Raw genomic sequence first — 16,386 nt, 5'->3', positions numbered from 1 at the left:
ACCTGCCAATGCAGGAGACAAAAGAGATGGGGGTTCAGTCCCTGGGTTGGGAAGATCCTCTGGAGAAGGGCATGGTAACCCACTCCAGTATTCTTGCCTGGAGGACCTGATGGACAGAGGAGCCTGGTGGGCTACAGTAGAGTCACAAGAGTTGGACACAACTTAAGTGACTTAGCATGCACATACTACTAAAAAAAAAAAATCTTAAGCAGAAGAAGGAAGTTGAAAGGAAAAATTGGGAGGCAAGAAAAAATGGTGATCTAAAAACTGGTAAATGTGGATAAATATTGATAATCATCAATATTATTTACACTTAGCTATGCTAAGCTTAAGTGCTTCATGTAATTCTCTCAACAACCATGTAGTATGGTTACTAATACTTTTCTTCAGTTTGAAAGAACTCATCCAGTTCCCAGCACAATGAATGAAAAGGACCAAACCAAGTTACATCGCTGAACACCTTGAGAATTCCAAAAGTAAAGAGAAACTCTTTCAACTTCCCAGAGGAGGGAGAAGTGTGTCACCAGCAAAGAAACAAAGTTATGTCCCCAGACTTCTTAGCAGCTACTCCTGAAAGTAGTTAATAGTGAAACAGTGCCTTTAAAATCCGGAGGAAAAGATCCTTAACTTGATATTCTGTATTTAACCGGTCAGTTAGATGTCAAATGCAAGCATTTAAAACATTTTTCTTCCCTGTACCCTTTCTTAAGAAGCTACTAGAATGTGGTGGTGGTGTTTATTCGCCAAGTCATGGCAGATTCTTTGCCACGCCATGGACTGCAGCACGCCAGGCTGTCCTTCACTGGGGAGATAGTGAACTGGAATGTGTGATTTTTTTTTTTTTACAAAATAAGCTGAGGCGGATGAAAAAAGGAAGAGGTGATTCTTGGAAAGAGGGCATCAACCTAGGAAAGGAACCAAAGGAAATATGCCTTGAGAGCAGCTAGTAAAGATTGAAGCAAGAGGCTAGTCATGTGATGAAATCAAAAGAAAATTTAACTCAGTGCATCTACTCACATGTTCAGGTATTTGGAAATTACAGGTCTTGTACAAAGCTAATTAAAGTGTTTTGCAGGCCCTGGTGCCTCAGTGGTGAAGAATCCACTTGCCAGTGCAGGAGATGCAGGGTCAATCCTTGGGTCAGGAATCTTCCCTGGGAGAAAGTGAAAAGTGTTAGTTGCTCAGTCGTGTCTCTTTTGTAACCCCCCTGAGCTATAGTTGACCAGGCCCCTCTGTCCATGGAATTTTCCAGGTAAGAATACCAGAGTGGGTAGCCATTCCTTCTCCAGGGGATCTTCCCCACTCAGGGATCAAACCTGGATCTCCTGCATTGCAAGCAGATTCTTTACCCTCTGAAGGAAATGGCAACCAAGCAAACACAAATTCTTAGGAGTTATTAACCACAGAAAAACTAATGATTATTCAAGAAAAAATAGCTAATTCTAATAGATGACTTGTTTCAGCAGTGGCAGTTGTAGTAACAAACATTGATTATTGATTCAACCAAAAACTGTTACCAGTGTTGATAAGTAAAAGGGAGCTTGAGGGTAGGCAGTGATTTTAAAAAAGACATATTCTAATCTATTTTAACAGAAAATCAGGTTAAATTATCTAAAAGTCAGTAACAAGAATTAGCAGTTGTCGTCTTATTCATAAATACCAGAAGAAACACCTTGATAACTTAAAAATGACTACGAACAGAGAGGGACGTGCTAAGTCGCTTTAGTCGTGTCCAGCTCTTTGTGACCCCATGGACTGTAGCCCTTTCCGTCTGTTCTGTCCATGGGATTTTCCAGGTAAGAATACTGGAGTGAGTGGCCATTTCCTCCTTAATGGAGCTCATATCTCTTGCGTCTCCTGCATTAGCAGGCAGGTTCTTCACCGTGAGCACCACCTGGGAAGCCCAAAGAATTCCATTAGGACGTTTCCTAACGCCGTGACTGTGACTGTGAACGTCCTAGTCGCTCGGTCGTGTCCTGCTTTTTGCGACCCCATAGCTGTAGTCCACAAGGCTTCTCTGTCCGTGGAATTCTCCAGGCAGTAATACTGGAGTGAGTAGCCGTTCCCTTCTCCAGGGAGTCCTCCCAATCCAGGGCTTGACCCAGGTCTCTTCGCGTCACAAGCAGATTCTTTACTGTCTGAGCCACCAGGGAAGCCCATAAAGTGTTAGTCGCTATATGTCGTATTTGCCATTTTAAACAGCTTTTTATTGCTTACCAATACTTTAAAAATCTTTGTGCTTGTATTAATTTTTTAGAAAAAGGCAATACAATGTGCTCAGTTGTGTCTGACTCTTTGCAACCCCATGGACTGTAGCCCACCAGGCTCCTCTGTCCATGGGATTTTCCAGACAAGTATACTGGAGTGAGAAGCCATCTCCTTCTCCAGGGCATCTTCCCAGCCCAGGGGTTGAAACCATGTTTTCCTACATTGACAGGTGGATTCTTTACAACTGCACCAGCTGCACAGCCCTGAATAAGAGTAAAAATTTGTTTAAATATAAGAAAGTATTTTACAGTACGATTTTTAATTCCCTGGACTGCTGGTAGTGGGATAGAATTTGAGTATGTATTGCTTGGTAAACCTTGTATGATGATGCCACCCACTAAGAAAGGTTATATAGACACAGATGTGGGGGAAAAGACAGTGAATTCAGTGTTACAGATAATGTTAACAAGGAGACCACATGAGATGTTCATTAGTATGTGGGTATAAATATCTACCTAGACTCAGGAGAAAAGATAGCTTTCAATCCATGAACTAATAATTGAGAACCTACTCTGTCACAGAATTGTTATTTCTAACTCTGTATCGCTAATGAAGGGTTTTAGGACAGTGGATGAAGAGATAGAAAAGGGAGAGAGAAACTGGAAAAAGGAAAGGAGAGTAGCAGGAAAGGAAAAGGAGGAGGATTTATTGTTAAAGCTAGAAAAGATAGGCGTGGTGTTTGTTCTCATATAAGGGTGAGCAGTGCGGGAGTTCGAGAAGGGAACAGTAGTTTTCTTATGTATTACTCTGTTTACATTGCAGACTCTGTCAGGTTTGAGCCAACATAAGAAACCCTCCCGTATATGTGTATATGTTTGGGTTAAGTACTTGGGTTTTAATTAAGGGGAAAAGGAAGATGTCAGAAAGGAAAAGCCTGGGTAGGCTGAAAGTGCTACCTAACTATACCTATAAAATATTAATGTCCACGGTAATTTGTAAAAGTAAACCTAAATGAAACTATGTGGGATGATGGCTTTATTATCCTGGGAAAGGTAAAATAAACCAATCCATGATGAAAATTTGTCAGAAGTAAGATAAACCCCCTAATCTGTGGTGAAAATAGACTTTTGACTTTCTGACTTTTGAGCTTTCATATGGAGAGTTCCCTGGCTGTCCAGTGGTTAGGACTCTGCACTTTCATCCAGATTCAGTCCCTGGTCAGGGAACTAAGATCCATAAATTACACAGTGCAGCCAAAAAAGAAAAAAGAGAAGCTTTCTGAGGAAAGCTGTAAACAAAGTTCAAAAAAAGTGATGCAACAAAAAATACAGAGGAAACCTGTACAGTCTACAGACTGTTGGCTGCGCCATGTTAATGGATTGTTGTTGTTTACTTGCTAAGTTGGGTCTGATTCCTTTGCAACCCTGTGAACTGCAGATGCCAGGTTCCTTTCTCTCTGGAATTTTCCAGACAAGAATGCTGAAGTAGGTTTTGCTATTTCCTCCTCCAGGAGATCCTCCCAGCTTAGGGATGGAACCCATGCCTCCTCCATTGGCTGGCGGATACTTTACTGCTGAGCCACCAGGGAAGCCCCATGTTAATGGATTAGATACTCAATATTGTTAAAATGTAAATTTCCAAATGTCAGAAAAAGATGCAGTCCCAGTCAGATTCAGAGGCTTTTTTTTCTTTAAGACATTGACAAAGATCCTCAAACGTGTGTGGAAATGTGAAGCATCTAGACAATGCAAAGTAATCTTGTAAAAGAATACTTTGGAAGATTTATCACTACCTGGCTTCAAGTCATAGCATGAAACTATAGCGGGCTTCCCAGGTGGCGCCAAGAGGTAAAGAACCTGCCTGCCAACGCAGGAGGCATAAGACACGGGTTCTATCCTTGGGTCAGATCCTTGGGTTGGGAAGATTCCCTGGAGGAGGGCATGGCAACCGACTCCAGTATTCTTGCCTGGAGAATCCCATGAACAGAGGAGCCTGGCGAGCCATAGTCCATGGGGTTGCAGAGAGTCGGACACGACTGAAGAGACTTAGCATTCGCATACATGTATCGGAAAGGCAGTCTGGTTCTGGTGTAGGAATAGGTCAGTGTAATTAATAATCAGCCCAGAAATGGACACAAACTTAACAGGTACTTGATTTTCAGTAAAAGGTACCAAATCAAGTCAGTAGGCAAAGGGATCCATCAGGAAATGATCTGGAGCAATTGTATATCCATGTCAAAAAAAGGAATCATGACCTTTACTTTGTACTACCACTAACCACTAAAAGAGGATTATAGACTGAAAGTAAAAAATGAAAATTGTGGGTGAAACGATAACTGAAGAAAAGCTGTTTGGGGAAACATGCACACATTTCCTAGAACACGTATCATAAAAGATGAAATAGATAAACTCGACTTTATTAAAAAAAACTCTTGAGACATGTTGTTTTTTAAAACATGGAAAGACAAAGACTAGGAAAAAAATACTCACAATATACTTACCAGACAAAAGACTAGATCTAGAATATGGAAATAACACAACTGAAAAAGACACATAAATTTTAAAAATGGGCAAAAGATCTGATTATACCTAGCCAAGGAAGAAAATACATGAGTGGCTTGCTATCACAGCAAGATAGCACTTCATACACAGGGGGATGACTGAAATTAACAAGACTAAGGACACAGAGTGTTGGTAGGAAGTGGAACAGGTGGAACTCTCATGCATTGCTGGTACAAATGCAAGATGGTACAGCCGAACTGGAAAACTGGCCAACAGTTTAAAGTTCAAACTGATCTTAAAATACGACTCAGTAGTTCTCTTTCTAAATATTTACCCAGGAGAAGTGAAAATTTCTGTTCACATGAGTATTTGTATATACTAATTCACAGAAGCATTTCTAATAGCCAAAAACTGGAAATAACAAATAGAAACAGTTACATTGTGCTGCGTCTATACAGTGGAAGTCTGTATGAATTAGCTAATAGAGGCATCATGGAAAATCTCAGAAACATGCTGAATGAAAAAAGCCAGATTTTGTTTTTTTTAATACTATGTGATTACATCCACATGAAACAGTGGGAAAGACTAACCTATAATCAGTCATTCTAAGAAGAAAAACTAACCTTACTTCCATAGTTGCATGTGCCCCCAAGTGTGCCTTTTATAACTGAGTTCAGGGAACAGGGGCTTGATTTTGAACTTCAGCCACAGAAAAGAAGGTCTGTGATAAATACATAGTTTGAAAGCTCTTTTCAGAATGTTCCCCCCTGCCCCCCCACCCCCAGCCGGAAGAACTTTGTACTGCAAGTCACTATCAAAAGAATGATTTTAACTAGATTGAGACGGATTTAGTGCTGGTGCAGCTATGATATGGCTTTACTGAGAACTCAGACTTGGTCATTGATTAGTAGGTTCTGCATTTCTGCTGGAAACCTCTTTGGCATTTGGTAGAATTTCAGATCTTACTATCCCTCTCCCCACCCAAACATCCCAAATTTTACCAGGTCCTTCAGAGTCTCTAGTAAGGATGTTCATTTTTATTTGATTTTTTTTTTTTTTTGCATTTCCATGACTCCCAACAACTTGAAATTGTTAGTACTTGCTTCTTTTACTTATATATTTAAATTGTTACTTAAAGATATAATATGTAGAAAATTGCATAGACCGTAAATGTACATTTAATACAAAATTATAAAGCAAGTACTTGAGTAACTACCACCTAGATCAAGAGGTAGAATATTATCAGCATTCCAAGAGCCCTTGTGCATCTCTTCCTGTTCTTAATTCCTGCCCTCAGCCATAGAGATAACCACGTTCCTCACTTGTATTATAATTTTCTAGTTTTACTTTTACACTTCCTTATGCATCTCTCGGAGAAGGCACTGGCACCCCACTCCAGTACTCTTGCCTGGAAAATCCCATGGACAGAGGAACCTGGTGGGCTGCAGTCCACCGGGTCGCTAAGAGTCGGACACGACTGAGCGACTTCACTTTCACTTTCCACTTTCATGCATTGGAGAAGGAGGTGGCAACCCACTCCAGTGTTCTTGCCTGGAGAATCCCATGGATGGGGGAGCCTGGTAGGCTGCAGTCCATGGGGTTGAGAAGAGTCCGACACGACTGAGCGACTACACTTCCACTTTTCACTTTCATGCATTAGAGAAGGAAATGGCAACCCACTCCAGTGTTCTTGCCTGGAGAATCCCAGGGACGGGGGAGACTGGTGGGCTGCCGTCTATGGGGTCGCACAGAGTCGGACACGAGTGAAGCGACTTAGCAGCAGCAGTATGCATCTCTACACAAAATAGTTTAGTTGAAGTTTTTTTTTGTTTTTTTTTTTGAACTTGTTTTTGAAATTCGCATACATGAGGTCTTTGCACGTGCATTATTTTGTCCTCAGTAACATGGCAGTGAGAAGTGACCTGTGTGTTGGATGCAGCTACCACTTACTGTAGTATTCTTTTGTATGAATGGAGTACAGTTCATTTTTTTCAGTTTTTTATGGAGGTATAGTTGATTTACAATATTGTGTTAATTTCTACTGTATAGCTAAGTGACTCAGTTATACAGTTATATATTCTTTTTTATATTATTCTCCATTGTGGTTTATTTAGGATGTATAGTTTCCTGTACTGTACAGTAAGACCTTGTTGTCTATCCTTTTTATATGTAATCGTTTGCATCTACTAACTCTGAAGTCCCAGTCCAATCCTCCCCAGCCCCCACCCCTTTGGCAGCCACAGGCTTCTTCTCCGTGTCTGAGTCTTGCATCATAGGTATGTTCGTTTGTGCAGTATTTTCGGTTCCACATGTAAGTGATAGCATACGGTATTTGTCTTTCTCTTTCTGATTTACTTCACGTAGCATGATAATCTAGTTGTGCCCGTATTGCTGCAAATGGCGTTGTTTTGTTCTTTTTTATGTCTGTAGTATTCCAGTGTATAAATGTACCACATCATCTTTACCCATTCATCTCTCGATGGAAATTTTGGTTGTTTTCATGTCTTGGCTATTGGAAACAGTGCTGCTATACACATGGGAGTGCGCGTGTCTTTTTGAATTATGGTTTTTTCAGGTATATGTGCAGGAGTGGGATCGCTAGATTATATGGTAATTCTATTTTTAGTTTTCAGAGGAATTTCCATACTGTTTTCCATAGTGGCTGTACTAATTTACATCCTTCCTACAGTGGAGGAGGGTTGCCTTTTCCCCATACCCTCTCCATTATTTGGAGACTTCTTAATGATGACCATTCTGACTGGTGTGAGGTGGTACATCATTGTAGTTTTGGTTTGCACTTCTCTAATAATAGCACTGTTGAGCATCTTTTCATGTACTTATTTCATATACCTGTATGTCTCCTTTGGAGAAATGTCTCTTTAGCCTTCTGCCCATTTTTTGATTAAGCTGTTTTTGTTGTTGTTGAGTTGTATGAGCTGTTAGTATATTTTGGAAATTAAGGCCTTGTGGGTCGCATTGTTTGCAAATATTTTTTCCCACTCTGTAGATTGTCTCAGTTCTTTAAAAAAATTTTTTTTATTCCTTTTTTTTTTTTTTTTGGTGTGGTGGGGAATGTAGACTTTTAGGTTGTTTGCTAAAAATTCACAGCTATTACACATTATTTTTTGTTACTTCATTGTACTGTTTGCTATTTTAATTTTGATAACAAATAAGAGCATCTTATATCAGTATAACTCTTTGTAATATATGCACTACCCTTATGTACACCCTCATTTAGCCCTCATTTCAGACTTGTGACACTGGCAGTGTAGCATTCCATTTTTATAACTAACAGAGCTTGTCAGTTCCTCAGGCTAACATTGTGAAAAATTAAGGTAGTATTAACAATTGCCACTGTTCTTTTATTTCAAAGTCTAAATTCTAAATTTTATCCAATTCTGTTTCACACAAACTAAGCATGCTCTGTACCTCAGCTGAGTTAAAGTATTTCACAAAAAAAGGAAAAGAAATTTTTTGGTTAGAGGTATGCCTCGTTGCCTTCTTTTTTTTTTTCCGAGTCATGGCCTTACTGTTTCTTTGGAAGTTGACCTAAAAAGTTTTGTTTTATTGATTTGTGTGTAGGATGTTGGGACATAAATTCTTTAAATTGTCAGCAGTGAAACTGTTCAGGCAAGTATGAAGCTTATATCTGCAGCATTTGATTTAGGTGTGGAAAGGGAGGAGGAGGGGGAGGGGCTGAGGAGGTTAGAGTTTTGACCAGAGCATACTGCTTACTTCCATACTTTTTTACTCAATGCCAGTCTCTGAAAGTCGAGAGACTGAGCTTTTAATGCAAGGAAGCTCTGCAAATCACTAAGTAGCCTGACAGTTCACGTAAGCTTTTCTAAAATCGTATGTCTAATGAAACTGTGGTTGGTGAGATGCTCTGGTACTGTAGTCCAGTTTGACCCCTGATGTATGTGTGGAATCTGCTGAGTTGTGTTTAAAGCCAAGTTTAGTTGTTGATGTTGCAAAGTGATACTTCTTTTGTTATCTTAAGGTATTAAAAGTAAGGTTTTCAGTGTGGATGTGTTTTAAGCAACACTGAGCTCAGGAAGTGAAAGTAACTATGAGTATATTTATTATTAGTGTCTGTGGAAATTTTTGTGACAAATTCAGTACTTCTCTAAAGGTGTTATGTATAAATGTGTTCTAAGTATATACACATTTGTAAAAAATTCTAAAAAGAAATTTTGTTTAGAAAAGCAAGAAGAAGGAAAGTATACTGGTATGATATTCCAAGGCGTGTTTGAAACATTTTTAGACTTAAATGTTTACTTAACAAATAAAAACCTGTGGAGCTGCAAACATCCCCTTGGTTTGAAAATGTATTTCATCCTATCTGTTTTCTAGATGATACACTTAAGTATCTTTTCTGTCTTATCTCCAGAAATACAAATTATTATACTTTAAGCAGTCATACTTCAACTAAACATTAAGAATTATTGTGAATATCACTTTCAAAGTAGTACATGTAGTGGGAAAATGTGTATTTTAAAATTTTAAAAATAAGGAATAGCTTTACTCTGGGAAGGACATTTGAATTTGTGGAAATGTGGATTTCTAAATAGGGAAGCCATTGATTAATTTTAAGTGTTAAACAGAAGGAACATTTACTTAGTTAAAAAGTGAAGAAAATAAAACACCTTCCATTGTAAAATTAATTTGACAGTGGTTTCTGGCAAAGATAAATTATGAGTAAAAAGGGTGTTGCCTGGCATGGTATGTAGATGAGAAAATATAATGATAGAATAAATCATATAGTAGATTTAAAACCTCAGATTTCAAATCCAGTAGAGTTGAAACATCAGAGTAACTCAGTGTTTGTATGTGCTACAATAGCAGTGGTGAGCAAAAGGAATTTCAGTGTCAAACAAAGGCATATTTGTTTTCATAGAATTGGTTAAAAGATTTCACAGTAATTTTTTTAATGGCCAAGATCTTTGATTCAGGGTGGAATTAAGCTTGTCAAGTAAATAGTAGCTGAAATAATGTTCTTGATGTTGTAAATATAACCCTTTGCTCTGATACTCTTGCTGAGGAAATAAATGAAACATACTTTTCTTTTGAGCTTATAAACCTTCATAGTATTTACTCGCTTCATTGGACAGAGCCAGTTGCAAGACTGCTTCTTCTTTGTTTCAGAGTTTGGGTGAGGTGAGGAAAGTTCACCTCTCCTTGAAAATGCATTCCAGTTTCTGAATTTTAACTGTGATGATAGTGTACATTTTCTTCCTCCTTATCTTCTCTGAACATATGCTTAAAACTTAATGTATCATTTTCCTGTAATATGTTAGAAGGCACGTCCTTTAGACTGTGTAGAATGAGGGTCCCAAATTCATGCCTTGTTATGGCCTACATGTGTGCCATTGAACATGTATGCATTAATCTTCACTGAAGATCTTCTATGCAAATGTAAAAATAGCAGTCATTTATGTCTTCCTGGTTTAGAGTCATAGCTTTGGGAAAAGCTTTTATAGTCACAAAACAGAATGCTCTGTGAAGGCAAGGATTACCGTTTCCTTTGAGTTCCTATGTTACTAATACCTGACACTCAGTACTTAAATATTTTTCTGTTGAGTGACTTATCAGTTTATTAAAGTCTTGATTTTTTTTCAGTGTTTACTTTTTTTGAAATATTCTTAATTTTATCAGGGATTTAAGAAATAAGCTTCCAAGGATAAGTAAAGTAACTTGTTTTCTTTCCTTTTTTCTTTTTCTAGACCACCTGTTGAGGCCCTGAGTCAAGACAACAATTTTTATACTTTTCCTGGTGGTTCAGAAGCAAGTCTCTGTAGACCAGAAACAAAGAAAGGAAATAATCTGACCTTTTCTTTATTAGATTGACTGTAAAAGACACTTGACTTCCAGGAACAAGTACAGAGAAGTAATAAAGTTATTATTTTGGCATCATTGGACATTGATCGCATTGAGAAGCGTGCTTTGTGAAGCTTCCCGAGTTGAGATTTGGAAACTTCATTGGTGCTCATTTATAACTTGGACTATCAGCATGAGTGAATTCTGGTTGTGTTTCAACTGCTGTATCGCAGAACAGCCTCAACCCGTAAGTATATGACGTGATACACACACAAATTGGGTGGGGTACTTGGTATGCATACTGTTGATTCTCAGGCTAAGAACCAGGATTCCAGTAGTGATTGCAGGGCCGTTCCAAGGCTTGTCAGTGAAATTCTAAACATCTGGTTAAAGAAAGAAAAAAGTAAGTTTGCTTTTGAGTAAATGCTGTATGTGAAGAGCTGTAGTAGACTACCAAATGTGATTGAGAACGTTGTAGACCAACTTCCGGTGGACACGTGAGAGGAGAGGGAGACACCCTGCGGTGGAACAGCCAAGTCGGCTTTGGAGATGAGTGGGTGGAAGGTGGCGAGCCAGGATTTACCATCTCATCGTCCTCACAGCAGTTCTCTGGGGAAGATGCCGTTATCCTTATTTCCTTGTAGACGTAGGTTCCATTTTTTTTGCCCTGAGTGGACAGTAAGTCTGCGCTGGCCATTTCTTGCTGCCTGCCTCACTTTTGTCCCTTCTAACCTGTGCACATTTTGTTACCTCTACCAAAATTCTACCCTCCCCCTCCAGTTTTCTCTTCATCTTTTAAGATGCCTATATCGAATGTCAACTCTGTGAAATCTTCCCCACTTTCTCCTGACTTAGGGGAAAACCCCTCAGCAATATTTCCACCAGCTCTTTTAGTTCATTTTTCTATGGTAGGATGGACCTTCTTGTGTGGTAACTATTGCCGTCTCTTCTTTAGGGGCCCTGACCATGTTTCCTTTATAACTTCAGGATCGCATCTAATACCTTGGAGAATGTGGTTATACATGCTAGCTGGTTTGCTGGCTGACTGGCTGAATAAATGAATTTCTATTGTATTCTGTTTGGAGTAACATTTGTAATAATATGAAAGGAGGAATGAGATGTAATCTTAAGGTCTCCTCAGATCTTTTCTGACCCTTTCCCTGGTCGTATACACAGTCCACTTTTTAATTTTCCTTGTATATACAGTTGTTTTAGAATCTCCTAGTCTTTAATGTCTGGCTCTGGAAAAGGGAAAATATGAAAAAGTGAGGGCAGAGAGGAGAAGAAAGGGCACTGGCTTTTTAAGTCTTCTGGAAATCACTTCAGCCAGAGGATGAGGGCCTTGCAACAGTTGGGGAGTTGAGCACCAGCAGTGGCGGCCCGCCCGTCTGCTGGTCTGCTCCTCTGTGATCAGAAGTGGAGATGTTTGGAGGACAGGCTCGTTTTTGCCCACCCTGGCTCCCCAGAGGTTGTGCGCGTGATGTACAAAGACCACAGCTGTGGGAGGAGGGGAGCCCTGCTCTGCTCCTCTGCTGAGAGCTGACGCTGACTGAAACTAGCTGCAATTTACCTTTCAGGTTTTCCCCTGGAAGTTGCAAGCCTTAAAGAGACTCCAGAGTTCCAGAATAGATACAGCAGAAACATAATGCCTGTACAGTGGTGGTGGGGGTACAGATTCCTACTGTTAACGGCTCACCAGCTTCCCTTTTACTCCTTTTGTAATGCTGTTACATTTAGTTCTTTGATCCATGAAGTATGGAGGGTTGCTTTGTGTGGGATGAGGTAGGGGTCTGACTGTTCTTTGACGTTAAGTCAGCTATCTAAAAACAGTTTATTAAATAGCCAGTCTTTTTATTAGTGATATGAAATGTCACCTTTATTATATACTACGTTTTCATGTATTTAAAGAGACTGCTCTTAAAATCTGTTCCGTTCTTTTGGTTACATGTTTACACCTGTGCCGTTGCACCTGCTGCCGTTACTTAGTATGTAGCTCTTCTTAAACTATTTTGATAAATCTTGTTTTTAAGACGGATTATGACATGGTTTTTTGCTGTGTTGTCTTTTGTATTTTTTTCTTTGAATGAGATATGTCATGCATCTTTTAAATCATTTAGGTGTTTACTTTAGAATTGCATTGAATCTAGATGTAATTGGATGAGAATTGACATCTTTTGAATTTTGAGTAATTCCATTGAGAAGCATAGCATACATCTTCATTTATACAGACCTTTTCATGTTCTTTTAGTAAGTTAAAATTTTCATCATGTAAGTTTTGCATATTTCTTGCTCAGTTTTTTCTAGATTTTTTAAAATGAATTTTCCTTGCTATTCTGAATGAAATTGTTTTGCTATTACATTTCCTAGTGGATTTTTTTTTTTTTTTGCTATTTTGTAAGCAATTAATAATTTTTATACACCAATTTTTTATCCAGATACCATACTGAACGCTTTATATTTCTTAAATTTCTCCATATAATGACATTTTGTTTGTCTTAATTCTCATATATAAACTTTTATCCCTATTGAAATATTTCTGCATTGGTTAGACCTCCAATATAGTATTGAATAGTGTCGATGATGGCTGAACATTCTTGCTTCTCCTGACTTTTAATGAGAAAGGTTCAAATTTACTTAAGCATAAAATGAATATTTATTTCAGTAACCATGTTTACCTGTGCATTTGTTATTGTGTACAATTTATCATTTACGACTTACATTGCCAGTGATTGCATTTTCAGCAGTTTTGAAAGATTTTAGAATACTTGAATCCCATCACCGTACTGTTTGTACTGTGCCTTGTAATTTTTGTTGAAAGTCATTTGTGATAATATGCTGAGTAAAAGAAACTGAGGGAAACAGGCCTGTAGTATCAGTTTTGTATTTGTCTGTGTGGGGATCAGGCTTTGCTTAATCTTTGCTGCAGTTGTAGGCGTCCCGGGATAACATTCTCCGTGGTGTCCTTGCTTTTCTGCCCTGTTGTCTCTGTAGGACTTGTGTTTAAGTAAGGTCTGAGAGGTCCAGAGCTTTCGATGGTATTTCCCTGTATTTTCACACAGGAACACTGATGATGTACTGGTGAGATGTTGGGGACGGGAAGCATGGTACACTGCGTGGTTAGGTCTCGGTCTTTAGTGAGCCTGAGCCCCCTGGACTGTGACCTACACAAGCGCTTCTCAGTTTTGTTTCAGTTTTTTTTTTTTACTCCTTAGTTGAGACAGACGGGCTGGAGGAGGCTGCAGTTGGACATTTCCCTTCCCCAAAGTTGGTTAGTTTCTGATATAACCTCAGTCAATTAGGAGCTGGCAAAATAGGTTTCTTTTGAGGGGATGCTTTGTTAAGAAGAGCAGGCAAATTTCCATAGTGCCAGATTGCAGAAGGGCATTATAAATTGCACTTCCCTGGTGGGGCTCAGTGGGAAAGAACCTGCCTGCCCATGCCAGAGATGTGGGTTTGATCCTTGGTCCAGGAAGATCCCCTGAAGAAGGAATGGCAACTCCCTCTAGTATTCTTGCCTGGAAGAGTTCCCATGGACAGAAGAGCTTGGTGGACTACAGTCCGTGGGGTTGTAAAGAGTCGGACACGACTGAAGTGACTGAACAGCAACAACAATTGTAAATTGCTGTGAGAACCCTACCTGGGGCCTGTGTGTGGCAGTGGTCTAGGTGTGGTTTTTTGATGTGGTCTGAGTCAGAGTTCAGGCAAAGTATCAAACCTCTCCTGATCGCCTTTAGGTCACTGAGAATATAGAGATTGGATTGGGTGAAGTATTAGTTACCTAAGATGACGCAAGTTAGCCTAAACCATAGTGGCTTAAAACAGACTTTTATTATCTCACAGATTCACTTAGTTAGTGTTAGTCGCTCAGTCTCATCCGACTCTTTGCTACCCCGTGAACTGCAGCCTGCCAGGCTCCTCTTCCATGGGATTTCCCAGGCAAGAGTACTGGAGTGGGTTGCTACTTCCTTGTCCATAACTAAGATGATGCAAGGTAACCTGAGCCATGGTGGTTTGAAACAGACGTTTATTATCTCACAGATTCTGTGGGTCAGGAAGCCAGGCAGTGTTCAGCCAAGTCCTCTGACTTAAGGTATCTTTGAGGTGACAGTTACAGCTGAGGCCATAACTACCTCAGGGTTCAGTGCCGAGCGTACCTGCTTTCTCGGTTACTGAAGCAGTTATTGGCAGGGTTTGGTTTCTCTCTGAGTCCTGACAAGAGTCTCGGCTGGAATAAGGGCCTCGGTTCCTTGTTGGCTGGAGGCCTCCCTCAGTTAGTCGCCACACTGGTCTCGCCACAGAACAGCTCACGGCGTGGTGACTGGCTTCCGCTAGTGTGAGGAAGAGGGCAGGCAAGGTGGACGTCAGAATCTCTGTGACTTGCCACCACTTTTTGCTGTGCTCTGGCCTGTAGAATTAACTCGCTAAATCTAGTTCACACCCGAGGGAGGGGAGTAGACAAAGGCATGAATTCCAGGAGACGGGGATCATTGGGACCAACTTCACAGGCTGCCTACCACAGATTCCCTCCAAGGCCCCTCCCAGCGCTCACATTCTGTGAATGCTTCCCTCTCTCTCCCCCAGAAAGAGGCCACGCATTCCGTTTCCAGCCCCAACTTCAGAGACTCTCAGTCAAGTGCCCGGATAGCTGTGACACATTCTTTAACTGTAGCTAGCCAACATGAAAAATGTAGTCAAAGAGGAAAATCATCTTATCTAAAAGAGTTAGACTGTGAAAAGAAAGATGTTGAATTTGTTCTGTTTCAGTGGCATATCTTCCATTACAGTACTCTCTGGATAGACAAAATACCCTTTTAGAGGAGACAGGGAAGATAGGCCTGTCTCTGTTCAGATAACATCAGAACCAAACGCACTGAACCAGCGTATAGTGTTGTATCTTATTTTAAAATGTCTGCCTTTCCCTCCTCTTGGCTGAAGGAAAAGGAGAGTTTTCTCTGGTACTCACTTTGAGAACATGCTAGAGTTCCTGCTGGTGAAACTCCCAGGAGCACGGGGGCCCTCCTAAGACAGGCCCCCCTAAACGCTACAGCTGTCCACACTCCTCACCCAGGAACTCCTCAGTTACAGTCTTAGGTTGTCCTGCTCTGGTTCTGCATGACCTGGGGGTTTCCACTCTAGTCCATGGTGGTTTTCTGTACTGGCCTGTCTCTCCAGTTCTGGAGGCAGCGGTTGGTTCTGTGATCTCAGTTTTCTAAAGGACCTGAGAATTGTTGATTTTCAGTTCAACTTTTTGATCATGTGGATTGGCACGACATCTTCTAAGCCCCTTACATGTCTGACAGGAAACCACAAGTTCTATTTCCATATTTTTTAAGGTTGATTTGTTTATTGCCAGCATTCATAATGAATATAACATTCTGTTTTACAGGTATACTCAAACTAGAATGGCATAGATTGGGAATTTTAAAGAGTGGGAGCCATAAGACTTTAGAATTACAAGTACAGGACATTAGAAATACATTTTCTGATACACAAAGCATTTGCGGTTTGAGTGTTTCTGTGCACATATAACATGTCTGTATTGTGTTATTGTTTAATAATAGGTAATTGCTTGAAATATTCCACCTTTTTGACTTGCTGAGAAAAACGGCACAGCACTGCACAGGGCCTCATGGTTACTGTGGTGGAAGAACAGCTGGCTTGTTGGCGTTAGGGAGAGACACTTAAAGGGTGCGTTAATCATTTTGTGCGTGCTTACAGCCTACAGAAGCGTACCTTGCAGCTGTAGTAGACAGTATCAAGAGTGCCTTATTCGAAAGCTGCTTGGTCATCTCTAAAGCTCCCCAAAGTCTGTACCAGAATTGAGTGCTGTGTGCCGACTCTCCCACTCCTTTACCGCCCC

The 16,386-nt window shown here is 40.2% G+C and overlaps 1 protein-coding gene across 1 annotated transcript in view; it reads left to right on the top strand.

The window, feature by feature from the left end:
- CDC42SE2 (CDC42 small effector 2) overlaps positions 1-16,386 on the top strand; it is a 119,207-nt gene that overhangs the window by 57,647 nt on the left and 45,174 nt on the right. Inside the window, exon 2 of the mRNA XM_070792046.1 lies at positions 10,433-10,773. Coding sequence (XP_070648147.1) covers positions 10,720-10,773 — 54 coding nt within the window. The 5' untranslated portion in view covers positions 10,433-10,719. The remainder of the gene's footprint in view (positions 1-10,432; positions 10,774-16,386) is intronic.

Source organism: Bos indicus, chromosome 7, assembly GCF_029378745.1.
Source record: "Bos indicus isolate NIAB-ARS_2022 breed Sahiwal x Tharparkar chromosome 7, NIAB-ARS_B.indTharparkar_mat_pri_1.0, whole genome shotgun sequence".
Lineage (NCBI taxonomy): Eukaryota > Metazoa > Chordata > Mammalia > Artiodactyla > Bovidae > Bos > Bos indicus.
The sequence above is the reverse complement of the archived record's forward strand: the minus strand, read 5'-3'. Positions and strand labels throughout refer to the sequence as shown.